Here is an 18396-nt window from a genome sequence, read left to right as displayed (position 1 = left end):
AAAAGTGCTCAGTTATGTCCAACTCTTTGCAACCCTGTGGACTGTAGCCAGCCATGCTCCTCTGTCCATGGAATTCTCTAGGCAAGTATACTGGAGTGGGTTGCCATTCCCTCCTCCAAGGGATCTTCCCAATCCAGGCATCAAACCCAGGTCTCCCGAATTGTGGGCAGATTCTTTACTGTCTGAGCCTTACAGGCTGAATACTGTTCATTTGCATTGATCACTGAACTAGGCATGCACTTACTCCCCTATATACACTGGCTTACAGGCTGGATACCATTTATCTCAGATGTTTCAGATAAAAAACTCAAGATCCACAAAGATCTTGACAGACTGCAGCAATTAGCTGAAGTGAAGGAGATGAATTTGAACGAGGTCAGTGTAAAGATAAACACTGAGATCTAAGAAGTCAACGGCAGAGACTGGATGAGAAGAAAACCCTAGCAGCCAAAAAAAATATGCAACAAAATAAAAGAGCAATATATATATACTGAGGGGCAAAATTCTGGAAAAGGCCATGTATTAAAAATATCTATCTTTAGTATTTTTTGCATCAACATTTATTTAGTATTTTTATACTATGACACCAGTTTCATAATAAAATGCTGCTGCTGCTGCTAAGTCGCTTCAGTCGTGTCCGACTCTGTGCGACCCCGTAGACGGCAGCCCACCAGGCTCCGCCGTCCCTGGGATTCTCCAGGCAAGAATACTGGAGTGGGTTGCCATTTCCTTCTCCAGTGCATGAAAGGGAAAAGGGAAAGTGAAGTCGCTAAGAGAATCTAATTGGAATAAAAGTGGGATATGAGTGTATTCCTTCACCTCCAGCTAAACTAATAGCAACTCCCCTGATCAGGAAGTATGATGATATGGGCTTGAATCAGAGTTGTGTTTTGTTTTTTTTCTAGATCAGTTCCTTAGTTTCCAAGTTGTTCAGCTTTTCCATTTGGTCAAACATAAATATTTTCTCCTTGCTCTTCTCTAACAATCGCTGTCCCAGTGATTGTGTGCCCCTGGCTTAAGCTTTTAGAATTCTGGCATTCGTTGGACACTATTCAAAGTGATTCACCTGTATTATCTTTGCTACAATCCTATAAGAAAGGGACTCTTATTAACCCTGGGCTTCCCTGGTGGCTCAGACGGTAAAGACTTTGCCTGCAATGCAGGAGATCTGAGTTCAATCCTTGGGTCAGTGTGATTCCCCTGGAGAAGGGAATGGCTACCCACTCCAGTATTCTTGCCTGGAGAATTCCACGGACAGAGGAGCCTGGAGGGCTACCATCCATGGGGTCACAAGGAGTCAGACACGACTGAGTGACTAACACTCACTTATTAACTTTATTTTTTGGATGAGAAAGTGGAGAGATAGAGTGGTTTGTGAAAGTGAAAGTCGCTCAGTCGTATCTGACTCTTTGCGACCCCAGGGACTATACAGTCCATGGAATTCTCCAGGCCAGAATACTGGAGTGGGGAGTCGTTCCCTTCTCCAGGGGATCTTCCCAACCCAGGGGTCAAACCCAGGTCTTCCTCACTGTAGGCAGATTCTTTATCAGCTGAGCCACAAGGGAAGCCCAAGAATACTGGTTGATTTAGTCACTTCATGAAGATGGTGTGGGTAGTCAGAACTCTGAAATCAGACAAGTGTGACTCCCCCAAAACTATGTTCCTTAGCACTGCCCCCCGAACGACACAATTAAATCTGACGAAAACCAAAGAGGCACACAAATGTGAAGACGTTCGATATACTGGGAAGACGATGTCTATTTGAGATGAGTATAATCATTTATGGCCAGAGCTATTGCTTTGATCTGAAAACTGCTCACTGCCCAATCATTATACCCAAACGACGTCAAACTCCATGTGAATTTCTCTGCATTAGACAAGAGGCACATTCCTCTTGCCTAATAAAAGTGCTTGCCGAGAAAGCTCAAAACCCAGTAGCAATTAATTATTGACAGAGCATGTGAATTAGAGATAAAAGAAAAGTCATTCTTTCTCCACACAGGCGATAGTAAATAAATTTAATTATGGTAGGGGAAGCTGAGGGATCTTCGTCTGTATTAAGTTTTATTAGCTGAGACATTTAAAAGCATGTCATCGTAACAAAGAGGTCTTGTGTAATCCTAAATGTACCACTTTGGTGCAAGGCTCAGAAGTGAATAGACTTAATGGAGTACATGGTGGCAGATGGCCTGCTGTACCAACAGGTATGGAACAGGTTTATCGTCAATTAACTTTGGTCCACATATGCCTACAGCAAATTGGCTGTATAATAGGATCTTGAGCCTCATTTTCTCACTGATAGACCGGCCACATTGGTATTGGAGAACCAATAGCATCAAACTCCTCTAGTCCCTTGAAGCTCTCAAGTAAGACAAGGCCACTCTGAAGGTGAACAGGGATGGAGGGATGGGTTTGAGAAGCAACCTTGGGAAGGAAACCAAGAGATATGGGACCTGGTGTGGGATCTATTGGGCTTCCCCGGTGGCTCAGCAGTAAAGAATCCACCTGCAATGCAGGAAACACAGGAGATGTGGGTTCGATCCCTGGGTTGGAAAGATCCCCTGGAGGGGGCCATGGCAACCCACTTGAGTATTCTTGCCTGGAGAATCCATGGACAGAGGGGACTGGTGGGCTACAGTCCAGTGGGTCGCAAAGAGTCAGACACACGTGAAGCAACTGAGCACACACGTGTGGGGCCTATCATAGCCTTACTGAGCAAACCTGGGAGCCAAGAAGGAAGAAATCCCATGTATGAAACCAGTTCTGTGCTAGGTGTTGTCACACTGTATGTCACACTATTGATATATGTCATTCATTTCATTCTCAGCTGAACTTGAGGTAAGTTTCAGGATCTTGAAGATGAAGATAATAAGGCTCAGGGATGTGATTCAAGTTGCTGAAGTCACAAAACCTGTCTGATTCCCTGTCTCTGGGCTTCAGTTTCCTCATTTGCATAAAGATGCCTTTGGACGAGGTTGGACAATTATGTGCTTAGTTGCTCAGCCATATACGACTCACTTGCTACCCCGTAGACTGTAGCCCATCAGGCTCCTCTGTCCATGGGATTTCCCAGGCAAGAATACTCGAGTGGGTTGCCATTTCCTTCTCCAGGGCATCTTCCCGACCCGGGGATTGAACTCGAGTCTCCTGCATTTCAGGCAGATCCTTTACCACCACGGAAGCCCTTTGACTAGGTTTGTTGTTGTTGTTCAGTCTCTTGGGCACATCTGACTCTTGGAAACCCCATGAACTGCAGCACACCAGACTTCCCTGTCCTTCACCATTTCCCAGAGCTTGCTCAAACTCATGTCCATTGAGGTGGTGATGCCATCCAACTATCTCATCCTCTGTCGGCCCCTTTTCTTCCTGCCTTCTATCTTTCCCAGCATTAGGATCTTTTCCAGTGAGTCGACTCTTCACATCAGGTGGCCGAAGTATTGGAGCTTCAGCTTCAGCATCAGTCCTTCCAGTGAATATTCAGGGTTGATTTCCTTTAGGATTGACTGATTTGATCTCCTTGCTGTCCAAGGGACTCTAAAGAGTCTTCTCCAACACCACACTTCGAAAGCACCAATTCTTTGGCGCCCAGCCTTCTTTATGGTCCAACTCTCACATCCATACATGACTACTGCAAAAACCATAGCTTTGACTAGATGGACCTTTTCATCTAGGTTAGGGGTCAGCAAATGATATCTTATAGGGCCAGTTAGAAAATATGTTCAGATTTGCATGTGATATCGTCTCTGTTTGCAGCTACTCAACTCTGCTGGTATAGATGCAAAAAGTAGCGACGGGCTTTACAGAAAGGAATGAGTGGCCATATTCCAATGAAAATTTATTTATAAGCATTGAGATGTAAATTACATACAATTCTCCTGTGCCACAAAATGTTAGTCTTGTTATTTTTGTTTTTCCCTCATCCAGACTACAGTCCATGGGGTTGCAAAGAGTAGGATATGACTGAGTGACTTTCACTTTCACTTCACTTTAAAGATGAGATCATTCTTACCTGTGGGCCATACAAAAACAGGAGGCAGCTAGTAGTTTGCCAACCCTTAGGCTAGATCACCTTTTCGGTCTTGTTGAGCTCAAACACATTCCGAAAGCCACTACAACAATCCTATCCTTGATTTATTAAGCTCTTACACATGCCAGCTTCTGTGCTAAATGCTTTAAAAGTGTTATCTCCTTTAATCCTTTTACAACCATGTGAAGTAGGTGCTATCATTATCTTTATTTCAGAGATTATAAAACTAATACACAGAGAAATTAAGAGTCCAACTAGGTTAAACATAACTGGCAAGAGACAGAGCTGCAATTTAAACGCAGGTGTATAACATTCCCAAGAATGAATGCACAAGCTTTTTGCTGCCTTTTATGATACTACTTTAATCAAGACTATGTGGGACACATAGTCTAAAAAGGGCTTCTCTGGTAGCTCAGATGGTAAAGAATCTGCTTGCAGTGTAGAAGACCCATCTTCAATTTCTGGGACGGGAAGATCCCCTGGAGAAGGGAAGGGCTACTCACTCCAATATTTTTGCCTGGAGAATTCCATGGACAGAGGAGCTCGAGGGTCTATAATCCATGGGGTCGCAAATAGTCGGACATGACTGAGCAACCAACATGTCTAAAAAGAACTTCCAAGTGTATATGAATTTTATTTGGTAGCTCCCCACTGAGCTGTTTATATCAAATGTTTCGTGGGACAAGTTCAGTTATTTCTGGATAGGAATAACCACTCTTTTGTTTTCCTCCTTCTTCTAGAAATGTGATGCCCAAGACTTTGGATGGGCAGTTAACCATGGAGAAGACGCCAAGTTACTTTGTGACAAACGAGGCTCCCAAGCGCATCCACTCCATGGCCAAGGACATCAAACTCATCGTGGTGGTGAGGAACCCCGTGACCAGGGCCATCTCGGACTACACCCAGACACTGTCGAAGAAACCCGAGATCCCCACCTTCGAGGTGCTGGCCTTCAAAAATCGGACCCTAGGGCTGATCGATGCCTCCTGGAGTGCCATTCGAATAGGAATCTATGCTCTGCATCTGGAAAACTGGCTCCAGTATTTCCCCCTCTCTCAGATCCTCTTTGTCAGCGGTGAGCGACTCATAGTGGACCCCGCCGGGGAAATGGCCAAAGTACAGGATTTTCTAGGCCTCAAGCGTGTTGTGACTGAGAAACACTTCTATTTCAACAAAACCAAGGGGTTCCCTTGCTTAAAGAAGCCAGAAGACAGCAGTGCCCCCAGATGCTTAGGCAAGAGCAAGGGTCGGACTCATCCTCGCATTGACCCGGATGTGATCCACAGACTGCGGAAGTTCTACAAACCCTTCAACATGATGTTTTACCAAATGACTGGTCAAGATTTCCAGTGGGAACAGGAAGAGGGTGACAAATGAGGCTCGCAATGTGGAGGGAAGGCTGGCAAGTTGCTAGGGAGGCTCTGGACCCGAGTCCTGAATCCCCCAGGGTCTGCAGCCTCAGCCTTGCTGGGGTGCCAAGTAGATCTCCTCCTTTGTCCAGTCAGGATTGCTTCCAACGCTGTTGGCTTAGGCAGAGAGATGGATCCCCTGGCATGCTCATAGGGTACCAGGCCTGCCTGGGTAACAGCATCTGGTTGACCAGCTGGCCACCAGAATCCACTGTTAATTCTTGTCTTCTGCTGGTTAGTCTAGTCTGAAGACAGGATAAATAGCTGTCAAGGTCAGAGACAGTGCCATGTTTGTTTAAATGATAAGAGAGAAGGGAAGATCTACTTTGGGCAGGGGCCTCTCACTTTAATTTGAGAAGCCTGAGTTCTAGCCCCATATCTGGCGAAGGTCCCCTGCTCTATCAATCTCGCCAGAATACTAATCGTGGCTGATTGCTCCAGGACTCCTAGGGAGCAAGATCCTCCCTCTTAAGGTGTCACAAGCCTTCTCCTTAAAGGTCTCATCCCACAACCCTTTGACTTCCTCACTCCTCATCTGATGAAGGCAGAGGCATGCACGTTCCTCACCACACACACACAAAAAAAGCTGACATCCCTGAAAGCCTTCCTTCTAAGAGCCTTCGAAGGGCAGTTGGTTCTCTCTCTTCATGAGTATCCTGGGTGGTGGAAAAGCTTAGCCTAGGCCCTCCTTAGAATCAGGCTCACAGGACTGCTCTTAGAGCAAGGGAGTTGCAGCTGAGCCCAGAGCTCTGAGGTTGGGAAAGATGAATGCCATCTCTGGGAGTGAAGAAAGAAAACAAGTCTTCTTGGTGGGAGGTCTTCATCTCTGAGACCCTCAGCAGCATGGATCTGAGACAAGCTATTGCAGGGGCTCTCTCCGTTAGGGTCCCCAGAGGGGCAGGGACCAGAGAGCTGGCATGTCTTTTGTCATGAATAACCTTTAGCAACCCAACCCACAAAGGATTGATCACCATCTCTCTCTTTGTCCCACCATCTCCCCTTCATGGTCATCTCATGCTTCGTTTGCTCGATTCAGAGATGGCACATATTGGGGCAGCAACAAGCAGGCTGACTCCTTTTGTCAGACCCGGTGTCAGGGGGTGGGGGAGGGTAAGGGCTGTCTGCGGACACCCCCATCAAGGGCTGCTGCATCAAATGTCCCTTCCCATTAGTTTGATTCCATTAAAATGCAGCATTTGACATAAAGCACTCTTCACAGATCTCCAGAACCAGGAACTGTTCTAGCAAAATTGGAAATATGTATGAGTGGGGGGAGGGAGTGAAATCTGTTCAACTGTTATTAAACTGTCATTTCTCCCGCTAACTGAAAACTGTGTTGTTATAAAGCTTAATGCAATCTGATTGATGGATTTTGATAGTGTGTTTGTATTGGTTACCTCCATTCCCACCTCCACCTCCACCCCCCAAATTCTGGGAGTATCCCTTCTCTGGGATAGCCAGGAGGACCTAGGTCAGCGACTCTGCCAGGGAATTCTATCTGCAGGGCAGGATGATTCGTGAAATAGCACAAAGGAAGCAGTTCCTGTAAGGGGTGCAGTGTCCTCCCCTCTTAACCCACCCTGCAAAGGAACAGACTGATGTGCAAGGTTCAGAAACAATCTGACAATTTTTTTCCAGATTAAAAAAAATGATTATTGAGTTGAAGTCAGCATATATCCCTTTACTACCAAAGTAAAATGGGTTTCCCTGGTGGCTCAGCGGTGAAGGATCTGCCTACCATGCTGGAGAGGTGAGTTTCATCCCTGGGTTGGGAAGATGCCCTGGAGAAGAGAATGGCTACTCACTCAAATATTCTTGTCTGAAAAATTCCATGGACAGAGAAGCCTCGTGGGCTACAGTCCATGGGGTCACAAGAATAAGACATGACTTAGTGACTAAACCACCAAAGTAAAAGAAGATAGAAATAAAACTGTGCCACATGTACACATCCACACCTATTTGAAAGAAGACAGGGCCTGCTTGAACAGAAGAATGTACAGTGGTGACTGATTTGGGGCCTTGTTTTATAGAGCAAAGGCTTCCCGGGTGGCTCATACAGGAAAGAAGCTGCCTGCAACGCAGGAGATGCAGTTTTCAGTCCCTGGGTCAGGAAGATCCCCCTGCAGTAGGGAATGGCAACGCACTCCGTTATTCTTGCCTGGAGAATTTCATGCACAGAGGAGCCTGGTGGGCTACAGTCCATGGGGTTGCAAAGAGTCCAACACAACTGAGTAACTAACATTGACTAACTTCATGAGCAAAGCAAGGAGTGGCTCTGATTACATATTAGAGCCAGCTGTGGGGGGATTTTCAGGCTACACTTCCTAAGCTGCATTGCAGAATTTTTAAAGGGTTGGAATCTCTAGGAGGGCACGGGCAGACATCTACCCTTTCAAAAACAGTGTTATGGAAGCTGGGATTGAGAACGAGGGAAGTCTCACCTTGTATTTCTTTGTCCTTCTCATCCTCCTTCCTCCCCTGCTTTCATGCCTTTGTGGGGGTCACGTCTGAATGAGATGGCCCCTAGGATTGATGGCTTCCTTGGAGGAATAGGTCTCTTTTGGAGTTCAGTGACAACTAAGTAAGGGGTAATCTTTTAACTTAGGAGGTCAAAGGAGCAGCTCATGGTAGGAAAACTTGAAAGATATTTTTCCATGAGCTAAGAATGACAAGTGGGCTTCCCTGGTGGCTCAGCAGTAAAGAATACACCTGCCAATGCAGGAGATTCGGATTCAATCCCTGGATCAGAAAGCTCCCCTGGAGTAGGAAATGGCAACCCACACCCATATTCTTGCTTGGAGAGTCTCATGGACAGAGGAGCCTTGCAGGCAACAGTCAATAAGGTCACAAAGAGTCGAACATGACTGAGCGACTGTGCATGAATGCATGCAAGAATGACCACTGCTCTAGCCTACTCCATCTCTTATGTAGTGGGTGGTCACACACTAGCTCAGCCCCTCAGTCACACCACTGTCCACATCCCACCTCCCTGGCTGTCTACCTGTCCCTATAAATCCAGAATATCAAGACCTTAAAGCATTAGTCGCTCAGTTGTGTCCAATACTTTGTGACCCCATAGACTGTAGCCCACCAGGATCCTCTGTCCATGACATTCCCAAGGCAAGAATACTGGAATGGGTTGCCATTTCCTCCTCCAGGGGAATCTCCCAACTCAGGGACTGAACCCAGGTCTCTCACATTGCAGGCAGGTACTGTACTGTCTGAGTCACCAGGGAAGCCCTGAAGTGCTGCTTAAAAAAGAAACCTAGTGAGTATGCATCCTCACTTAGATAGGAAAAGCAAATCCATTTTTTAAATGGTTAGCCCATGGTTAAGAAACCATTCTGACCTGGGAAATCAAAGTAGGAAACTCTCCCTAAGTATTTACCCCTCTTGCATAGAACAGCAGACTAAAGTTCTCTGGAGAACTGGGGCAGAGAGAGGCCTAAGCCTTGATATTTGGAGAATTTTTATTTTAAGCATCTGGTTGGTGATATGGGTGAAAGCTCATGGTTCTGAAGAGAAACGCCAACTTGGCATGTTTAAGTTCTCTTTTCAGCAGTGTCTTCTCTAGCTTGATTCTTGTGACTCAGAGGGAGTCACCAAGCCACATCCCCTCCTTTGGTGGAGAAACTTGACAAAGGAATTGCTTCCTCTCCATCAAAGCCAAGTCAGCCTATGAAAATGGTCTCAGGTTAATGACACTTCCACCCTATTTAAACATGAGCATGGCAACTCACGGGAGACTGAATTTTGTATTTGATTTCAATTAGCAAAGTATAAATTGTATTTAACATTCTATTCCCCTCCCTTCCCTCAAACGGATGATTCATAGCACTGGAAAGGCGGCTTCGAGTGGTTCAGAGATGAGAAAGGGAGAATTCATCCTTCCAAATAGTGCAGCTGGCATTGTTCTCATGTTCATTGCTTTTTGCACATAATAGTCTGCACCTGAAAGGTGTGAATGCCTTGACCTTTTAACTGATACCCCCAGCTCAAAACACAACAGCAACAATAAAAAAAGCATTCAGTAGCCCCATTTATCTTTAGCCTGTCTATGGAAACCCTCACTTAAGAGTTGGAAGGATGTGGCCATTTGTTGGGAATTCCCTGCACCATTATGAGCCTCTCAGACCCAATTTTGGGGCTTCCCAGCTGGTTGAGTGACAAAGAATCCACCTGCCAACCAGGAAACTCAGGTTTGATGCCTGGGTTGGGAAGATCCCTTGGATTAGGAAATGGCAACCTGCTCCAGTATCTTTGCCTGGGAAATTCCATGAACAGAGGAGCCTCGTAGTCTACAGTCCTTGAGGTTGCAAAAAAGTCGGACATGACTTAGCAACTAAACAAGACCCAATTTTAAGTTCTGGAAAGAGTGGTCCTCTCAGTTCCATGGTACTAGGAGTCTTCATCTGAGTTTCACATCTTTAAAACTTCAGCCCCTTGATTCTGCCTTCTAGATCTTTCTGATCTGTCCTACCCCTTCTTGTTTGCCCATCCTCCACCTCCTTATTCACCATCCCACCCCCTAAAAAAACTTCTGTCTCACTACTTTCAGAAGAGAGGTAGCCAGGTTTTATCCTTGCCTCTATCTTGGAAAAGTAGCCTTCCCCATCTGAACTCTAGTTTTCCTATCTCGAAAATGAGCATATTGAACCCCTACTGGAATATCATCCAGAGTGACTGTGAGGACCAAACTGAATTAATAGATGGGAAGGTGTTTGAAAAGAAAAAAGTGCTTCCTTGGCAACACTGGAGAGTGATGGTAGTGATGATAATGATAATCATAAAGAAGATGAAGAATATGGAAGAGGAGGAGGAGGAAGAGGAAGGGGATTCCTGATAGCCCTTCTAGAACAACAAGTGTTTCAAGGGTGTATCCTTACTTAGACTGGACAATTACAAGAATGTTAGGAGGAAGAGAACCACCACTGATTTTCCTGAGCTGAGGTCGAAAGAAAAAAATCCTCTATAAATAGCTCAGAACTGGCTGAATTTCAGGCAATTAAATGAGAAACCTTTTCCCTACCCAGGTCAGGCCCCTTCAGCCACCACCGCATACCCAGATGGGGTCACCTCACTCTGGCCTTTCTCTTGCTTTTCACTCTAAACGTTTCTTTTAGATACTACAAGACTCCTAGGCTCATTCACAAAGGGCCACACAGATCCTCTTGAGATGGAAATGGGGGTGACGTTTTCAAGCTTCCAAGCTATGAATTCTGTGCTTAGAACTCTGACTCCTAAGAGTTTACCTGGAAGATGAAGATGGCTGAGAATCAGGGCAAGGGCTTGGGAGCAAGCCCAAGCAAGTGGGCTTGGGAGACCACCTTGGTTTCTTTGTGTAACAAACTACGGTGCTGGGGGGTAGGGAGATGCGCTCATGTGATTTCCAGGTTATCAAGAGGGTGAGGATGTGTCATTTCCAGATATAATAGATACTGGAAACCACTTATTTAAATTGTGAAAATACATTATTTCAAGGTAATAATAGTACATCATCCACCATCAGGGCAAAAAATAAAGGCCAAGAAAATGCATGAAATGTGAGTTCGAGAATGGAAGATGGGCAAGCATTCTGAGTGTCCCTGGATACAAGAAACCAGTTGTGGTCCAGAGACAGCCATGTTTCATTCGGATTTTATTCCACAAATATGTGTAGATTAACCAAGGGGCAATTGATAGAGAGCAAAGTTGACTTGCTTTGACAGGGATCCCAGCCTAGTGGGGAAGATGGATACGGGAAAAATGAAATACATAGGTTTGCATTGTTACGAGGGGGTGCACAGGGTGTTATGGAAACTTGAAATAGGGGTAGTAGTGGTAATAACTAAGGCAAAGGAGAGACCACCAAGTTCATGGCATCTAAGACCCTACTCGGCAGCATTTTGCATCATCTCAAATCTTAAAACTATACTTATGCTTTAGAGTTAGGCTAACACACTAAGAGGTAGACACTAGCAAAATAAAATGTAAAGATTGGATAATTAAGAAGGCTGTAAGGCAGAGATTGGCGGGGGTTGGGGGGCAGGGGTGAGAAAGAGAGAAGTATGCATGAGGAACGTTGCTATCAAAGATAATCTTTTGGCAGAAGAAAAGTTGTGTATCTCTAAGTGACCATAACCAAGCCATTAATAGGGAACACGAGTCCTTCCAGAGACCCCAACAACAGCACCACCACCACCACCTTGGCATTGCCTAAGTCCAAGGTCAAGAGGCATCCTTCTTTCCTTGGCTGTCGGCTACTTGTTGATTCACATAGCAAGAAAGACTTCAAATCAATAGAAATCCAACTTTTCTGAAAATGTGTTAATCAATAATAGTGAAAATGAAGACACACACACTCACACATCTTCAGTTAGATACAGACTTGTCCTCTAGGTTGGGAATGACCAACAAGTCTTACCTTATAATTTGCAGATGGGAATTGTGATGGTTTGGCAATTTAAGGGACATTCCCAAAGTTGCACATCAACATAATGACTGAAGTAAGATCGCAACACAGGCTGCTGCACTGGGGGATTCTAGGAGAGAAAGTGTCAGTACAGCCTGTCCTAAAGAAAAGCATGAAATGTTTCAAAAGGTATTTTCATAATCTCTTCTTGAAGACCTCTCCTGGGCTTGAGCAGCTTTCCCTGAATAGCTCTGATTGCATCTAATCATTCTGGACCACTTGGAAAAGGATGATTTTATTTTATTTATTTATTTATTTTTTTATAAATTTATTTATTTTAGTTGGGGGCCAATCACTTCACAACATTGCAATAGTTTTTGCCATACATTGACATGAATCAGCCATGGGTTTACATGTGTTCCCCCTCCTGGACCCCCCACCCCCCTCCCTCCCCATCCCATCCTTCTGGATCATCCCATTGCCCCGGCCCTGAGCCCTTGTCTCATGCATCGAACATGGAATGGTGTTCTGTTTCACATATGATAATATACATGTTTCAATGCTATTCTCCCAGAACGTCCCACCCTCGCCTTCTCCCTCAGAGTCCATAAAATTGTTCCATGCATCTGTGTCTCTTATTCTGTCTCGCATATAGGGTTATCGTTACCATCTTTCAAATTCCATATATATGCATTAGTATACTGTATTGTTGTTTTTCTTTCTGGCTTACTTCACTCTGTATAATGGGCTCCAGTTTCATCCATCTCAGTAGAACCGATTCAAATGTATTTTTTTTAATGGCTGAGTAATATTCCATTGTGTATATGTACCACAGCTTCCTTATCCATTCGTCTGCTGATGGACATCTAGGTTGCTTCCATGTCCTGGCTATTGTAAACAGTGCTGCGATGAACACTGGGGTACACGCGTCTCTTTCAATTCTGGTTTCCTCGGTGTATATGCCCAGCAGTGGGATTGCTGGGTCATATGGCAGTTCTATTCCCAGTTTTTTAAGGAATCTCCACACTGTTCTCCATAGTGGCTGTACTAGTTTGCATTCAAATGATTTTAGAATGAACGACCAGTCAGTGCTCATCCTTGAGGCCATGAATAGATGAGAGCTAGAACGGTCTGCATGTTTTGGGGTCAGGAAGCTCTTCATCACAGCTTCTTCCTGGCTCTGAGTGGACCCATGATACCCTGCTGTTATGATAGTTGTGGGATATAAGTAGGGCTGTATGTGAGACAAAGAGTTCATTTGGGTTAACACCTCACTGGCCAGTCTTAAGCATCATGAACTCATTCCCCGGTCCTTGGTCCAAGATCAAACAAAGATCTAGGGATTTTCCTGGCAGCCCAGCAGTTAAAACTTCATCTTCTAGTTCATAGGGAGTGGGTTTGATCCCTGGTTGGGAAGCTAAGATCCTGCATGTCCCGGGACCAAAGAACCAATACATAAAACAGTAACAACATTGTAACCAATTCAATGAAGACTTTAAGGAAAAACACCATCTGTATTCACAATGACACCCAGAGCAGCAGATCCCTCTCTCAGCTGCCTGGCCCCAGGAAGCACTATCTAGAAGGTGTCCTGGATGGCTCCTTCCTGGACAGCTTATTTCCCTAATTAATTTTTCCTCCTTGGCTCTCATCTTCCAGCACCCTTATATCTCATTGTCTCAACTGAGAGACACCTGACGCCTTCCCTTACAGAGATGCCAGATTATCTATTCCATGTGCCTGGGGAATCTGGATCCTGGAGCTGCAGGACAGGCTATTCTGAGAAGAAAGGCAATAGAAAGTCAGGAAGAACCTTTAGGGTTCTCTGAGAACTAGGATAAGGTTATGTGGGGCTCCAGGTGCAGCCAATAGAGAAATTTGTCTCTATTTGTGAAGAAAATCTGGAGAGAATTTGTGGAGAATCTTGAGTCTTCACTTTATCGATGCAAAATTAAGGCGCTTCCTGTCTCACTTGGGGCTTTTCAGGTGGCGCTAGTGGTAAAGAACCCTGCCAATGCAGGAGACATAAGAGATAAGGGTCCAATCCCTGAGTCGGGAAGATCCCCTGGAGGAGAATTGGGCAACCCACTCCAGTATTCTTGCCTGGAGAATCCCATGGACAGAGGATCCTGACAGGCTATGCTCCATAGGGTCGCAAAGAGTCAGACATGACTGAAGCAACTTCGCATGCATGCAAGCACTGTTTAACTTAGGGTAATAGAAGAGCCACTCTCCCAACCTGGATCTATTGAATTGTAGCCCAAAGTACTTTCCATACCCTCACATCAGAGATTAAGGAGACCAACCAAGGGTACTAAAAGTAGCTTTGTCTAACAGATGGATCTCAGAAGTGGGGTGCTTCTACAGATATTAACAGGGAGACTTTTTCAGGAAGCAAGGGTTGAGTTTATGCTTGATTCTGAATGTTCCCCCCACCTTGCCTTTTTGGAATGCAGACCAACCTTTCTTAATGGTTTTCCCTATCTTCCAAGATACTAATGATGCAGGGGTAAGAATGTTCTAGAGTTCTGCAAAGAGTACACCTTTGTGTGGACCTAGACCTGTGTGTGTTTGACCAGTGCACACATCTTTCCACTACTCTTTGTCAAGTCCACATTTCATCTGTCAACCAGGAGAGGCGCCTCTGGATAAGGAGCAAGATGAAGTCCCAAGGAGACCACAGGGAATCAGCTTTATCTAGAATCCACTGAATTAGTCTCAAGAGGGAAGTTTTAGGCAGTGATAGTTGTTAAAGCAAACTAAGTTGCTGTATAACGCAGGGAGCCCAGTCTGGCTCTCTGTGATGACCTAGAGGGGGTGGATGGGAGAAGGGAAGGGGGCTCAAGAGGGAGGGGATATATGTATAATTATGGCTGATTCACGTTGCTGTATGGCAGAAACCAACACAACACTGTAAACATTAAAAAAACAAAAAATTTTAAAAACTGACAAAAGCAAACCATGTAGGCTGTGAAATCCCACCACTTTTTCCATTCCATCACTTATTTGGCAGGAATTTGTTTCATAGCTATGCTAGCTGTTAAGACAAAGGTTGTGAACAAGAAGTCTGGTGACCTAGCCTCATGAACCTTTAATAGGAGAAAGAGAAGCCTATCTGTCTGGAAAGATACAAGAGCCATCCAGTCAATAAGTGAGAATGGCTAGGATGGCTTCCCAGGGGACATTAAGTTCTGGAATTTGATTATTAAGGGCCTCTGGGGCTATAGAAGATGTTGGATATGTCCTTCCTTTAAGCTTCAGCTCAAGAGAGGAGCTGGTATTAAGCTTTTTGGACATATCTAACTTTTTTTTTTTTTTTTTAACTTTTCCCTGCCTGGAAGAAACACAAAATATCCTGGAGGGGAAGAGAGAATGAGAAGAGCTGGAATTGCAGGATTAGGTTAAAAGCCCCTCGCTTCATGTCCTACACATCTTGAGAGTGGGTTCACCAAGGCAGAGGTGGGACAGTACAGAGCAGCCTTCACTCAGCTCTGTGCTGGAGAGAAGGAGTTAGTCTTTTTACCCCTAAAAAAATTTAAGAACCCCAATCCCCTTGGCAGACCCGCCTCTGCCATATCTTTACAAGCAACTCGATTACACCAGTGTCTGTGTAATAAAGGATATTTCCCCTTCAATGTACATGTCTTTAGAGGATGAGTTTTGTCACTAGTTTGTTTCTAAGATCACGGGAACAGCCTTGGGAATGATAAAAATAAAAAAGTCTACAATAAATAGTATTTAAAAAAAAAAAGCTGTGTGTGTTCTTTTTGATAACTCATGGAAAAAGCAATATTTAGCAATCACTTTGCTTCCTTCTATCCCAAGAGGAAAGAGCAAGTAACATTCGAGATGATGGCTACAGATTCCATTGTGGCTTCGACGATCAAAGGCAAGACTGTGTGATGGAGCAGGAGATAGCTTCTCTTCTGTCGTTTCAGGAAGAAAAGATTTCTTCATTTTTATCCCAGTAGAAGGGCTTCTAAAGGGTGCCAGGGGAGAGGATCTGCTTCTGGGAATGCTTGGGGGAAGGGCTCTGGAAATAAGAGCTTTCATTACTCTGGTCATCCTGCTGAGAGGAAAGAAAAAGCAAAAAATAAAATTAAATAAAATGAAATAGAAACTGTTTATGCCACAGGCAGCACATCTGAGCACTGAGTCTAAATCATACACTCGCAGACCAGTCCTCCAGCCAGGATGAATCCCATCATCTATATATTCTGCTCTGGAGCTCTTGGCAAAGAATGCAGATGGGGGTCTCTATAAATTCCTGGTTTCTAATCTCAGTTAGGTTCTCAGTTCTGTTATTCATTCCTTTATTTCTCCCTGGGTAACTCTTTCCCCCCAGGTCCCTTGTATTTGTTTCAGCAATTTCCACCTTTTTTCAAACTTCCTCTTCCCTATCTATTCCCCACCCCTGTGTTCGATTGGTCAAGAAAGTGAATGTCATGGAGAAAGTCAAGGTCATCTTTCTCTGCCTCTTCTTGGTCTTGCCTTCCCTCATCCACCAGATGGAAACAACAATTGTGTCTACTTCACAGGAGGGGGTGAAGACTAAGAGGGACGACACAGTCAAGAAACTTAAAAGAGGGACTGGCAGGAAGAAAGAGCTCAGTAAGCCAGCTATTATTATCATTATGATAGATTTCTTATTCTGAATTATAAGTTGCTAGCTACGGTATGAATGCTTAATTCCTCCACCCATGACTCATGTCCTACTTTTGCCTTGAATCCCTAACTCTTTTTCTATTGGTATTTTTAAATTTTTAAAAGCTTTTTTGCTCTGTTAATTTCATTTATTTATTTAATTTTGGGCTGCTCCACGTGGCATGTGGGATCTAGTTCCCTGACCAGGGTTTGAACCTGTACCCCCTGCGGTGGAAGCTCAGAGTCTTAACCAGTGGACCACCAGGGAAGTTCCTTGGAATTCCCAGTTCTTAACCTCTGGGATCATGTACCTTATTCATTCACACTCCTCTTCACTGGTCTTTACATTTAATGTCAATCTAAAACAGATCGTCCCATCATTAATTTAAAGACAAAAACTTGTCACTTTTCAAGACACCATACACCATCCCACTTTTGCAGCTCAAGTTTTGGAAAATAGATTCTACCCTCTACAGTCTCTCACTTTCCTCTTCTCACACCCCTGAGCTCTGCTATCAGCTTCTGTTGCTGTTCAGTCACCAAGTTGTGTCCAACTCTTTAAAACCCATAAAGAGCAAAAATAAAATTTGCAATTGCCAAATTTAGAGGGCATTTTCAACCTTTATCTACTCAACCTCTCTTTAACATTTGATACTGTTGATTACCCCTTTGCTCCATGGAGAGCTCCTGCTTTATCTTGCCTATCATCTCTCTCAAACTTCTCCCACCTCTTTCTTTTTCTCCTTTGTAGACTCTCCTCTTCTTTCTTTTTTCTTTTTTCCCCCCATTAATGGTGGAGGTTGTATCATTTCTCATTATGTGGATGTTCTGCATGGTCTCATTTACTCCCATGGTTTGAACTATGTCATAAGCTAGCTCCCAAACCTATGGGGTCAATGGCCATAATTATTTTGACAGACGTTGTTGATAGCTTATTCAACAACTATCTAGTCCCTTTTTTCTTGATAACAGAACCCTGGTTTTGTTCTGGAAAGACGTGACAATATACACATAGAAAGTGGACCTCTTCCACAACACCAAGGAATGAACCGTGACCAATCTAAGCAATTATGCTCATTTAATTCCCCATTTCCAGGAGATTTATGGCCAGTGAGACTTGAGCAGTGGACAGCTCAGGGTTTTTGAGAAATATAATCTTTAAAGATTGAAAAATAGAGTGGCCAATGATAGGATAAGATAGGATAGGAATTCATTTTTTTTTTCTTCTTTTGAATGTTATTGTGAAAGGATGATACCTGTTTAGAGTTGTGGCAGCCATATTGTAACCATGAAGACAAGGATAGCCAACACTGAGGATGTTGGAGTAGGACTGAAGAAAAGAGCCTGGCTCTTTGCTGGCATTATTGGTCTGCTGAATCATGCAACCCTGTAACTACCTACCTCCAAGCTTATCGTCAAGTGAGAGAAGAAACATCTTTGGGGCTTGAGACATTTGTAGTTATAAATAATTTTTCTTGCATATTCAGTTCAGTTCAGTCACTCAGTCATGTGACCCCATAGACCACAGCATGCCAGGCCTCCCTGTCCATCACCAGCTCCCGGAGTCTACCCAAACTCATATCCATTGAGTCAGTGATGCCATCCAACCATCTCATCCTCTGTCATCCCCTTCTCCTCCTGCCTTCAATCTTTCCCAGCATCAGGGTCTTTTCAAATGAGCCAGCTCTTTACATCAGGTGGCCAAAGTATTGGAGTTTCAGCTTCAACATCAGTCCTTCTAATGAGTATTCAGGACTGATCTCCTTTAGGATGGACTGGTTGGATCTCCTTGCAGTCCATGGGACTCTCAAGAGTCTTCTCCAACACAACAGTTCAAAAGCATCAGTTCTTATAATTCCACGTTAGAGGAATCCTATTAAATCCCAGTCGGGATGTCAACAACCCCCATTAGGGTAAACAACTCC

At 44.3% G+C, this 18396-nt stretch overlaps 1 protein-coding gene across 1 annotated transcript in view; it reads left to right on the top strand.

The window, feature by feature from the left end:
- Window positions 1–6798, top strand: part of HS3ST4 (heparan sulfate-glucosamine 3-sulfotransferase 4) — a 475623-nt gene extending 468825 nt beyond the window's left edge. Inside the window, exon 2 of the mRNA XM_081554425.1 lies at window positions 4768–6798. Within this exon, the coding sequence (XP_081410551.1) occupies window positions 4768–5404 (637 nt within the window). The 3' untranslated portion in view covers window positions 5405–6798. The remainder of the gene's footprint in view (window positions 1–4767) is intronic.
- Window positions 6799–18396: the final 11598 nt, after the last annotated feature.

The sequence above is a fragment of the Giraffa tippelskirchi genome, chromosome 13, assembly GCF_054371585.1.
Source record: "Giraffa tippelskirchi isolate mGirTip1 chromosome 13, T2T-mGirTip1v1.2.pri, whole genome shotgun sequence".
Taxonomy (NCBI): domain Eukaryota; kingdom Metazoa; phylum Chordata; class Mammalia; order Artiodactyla; family Giraffidae; genus Giraffa; species Giraffa tippelskirchi.
This window is presented reverse-complemented; position numbering and strand designations above follow the sequence as displayed.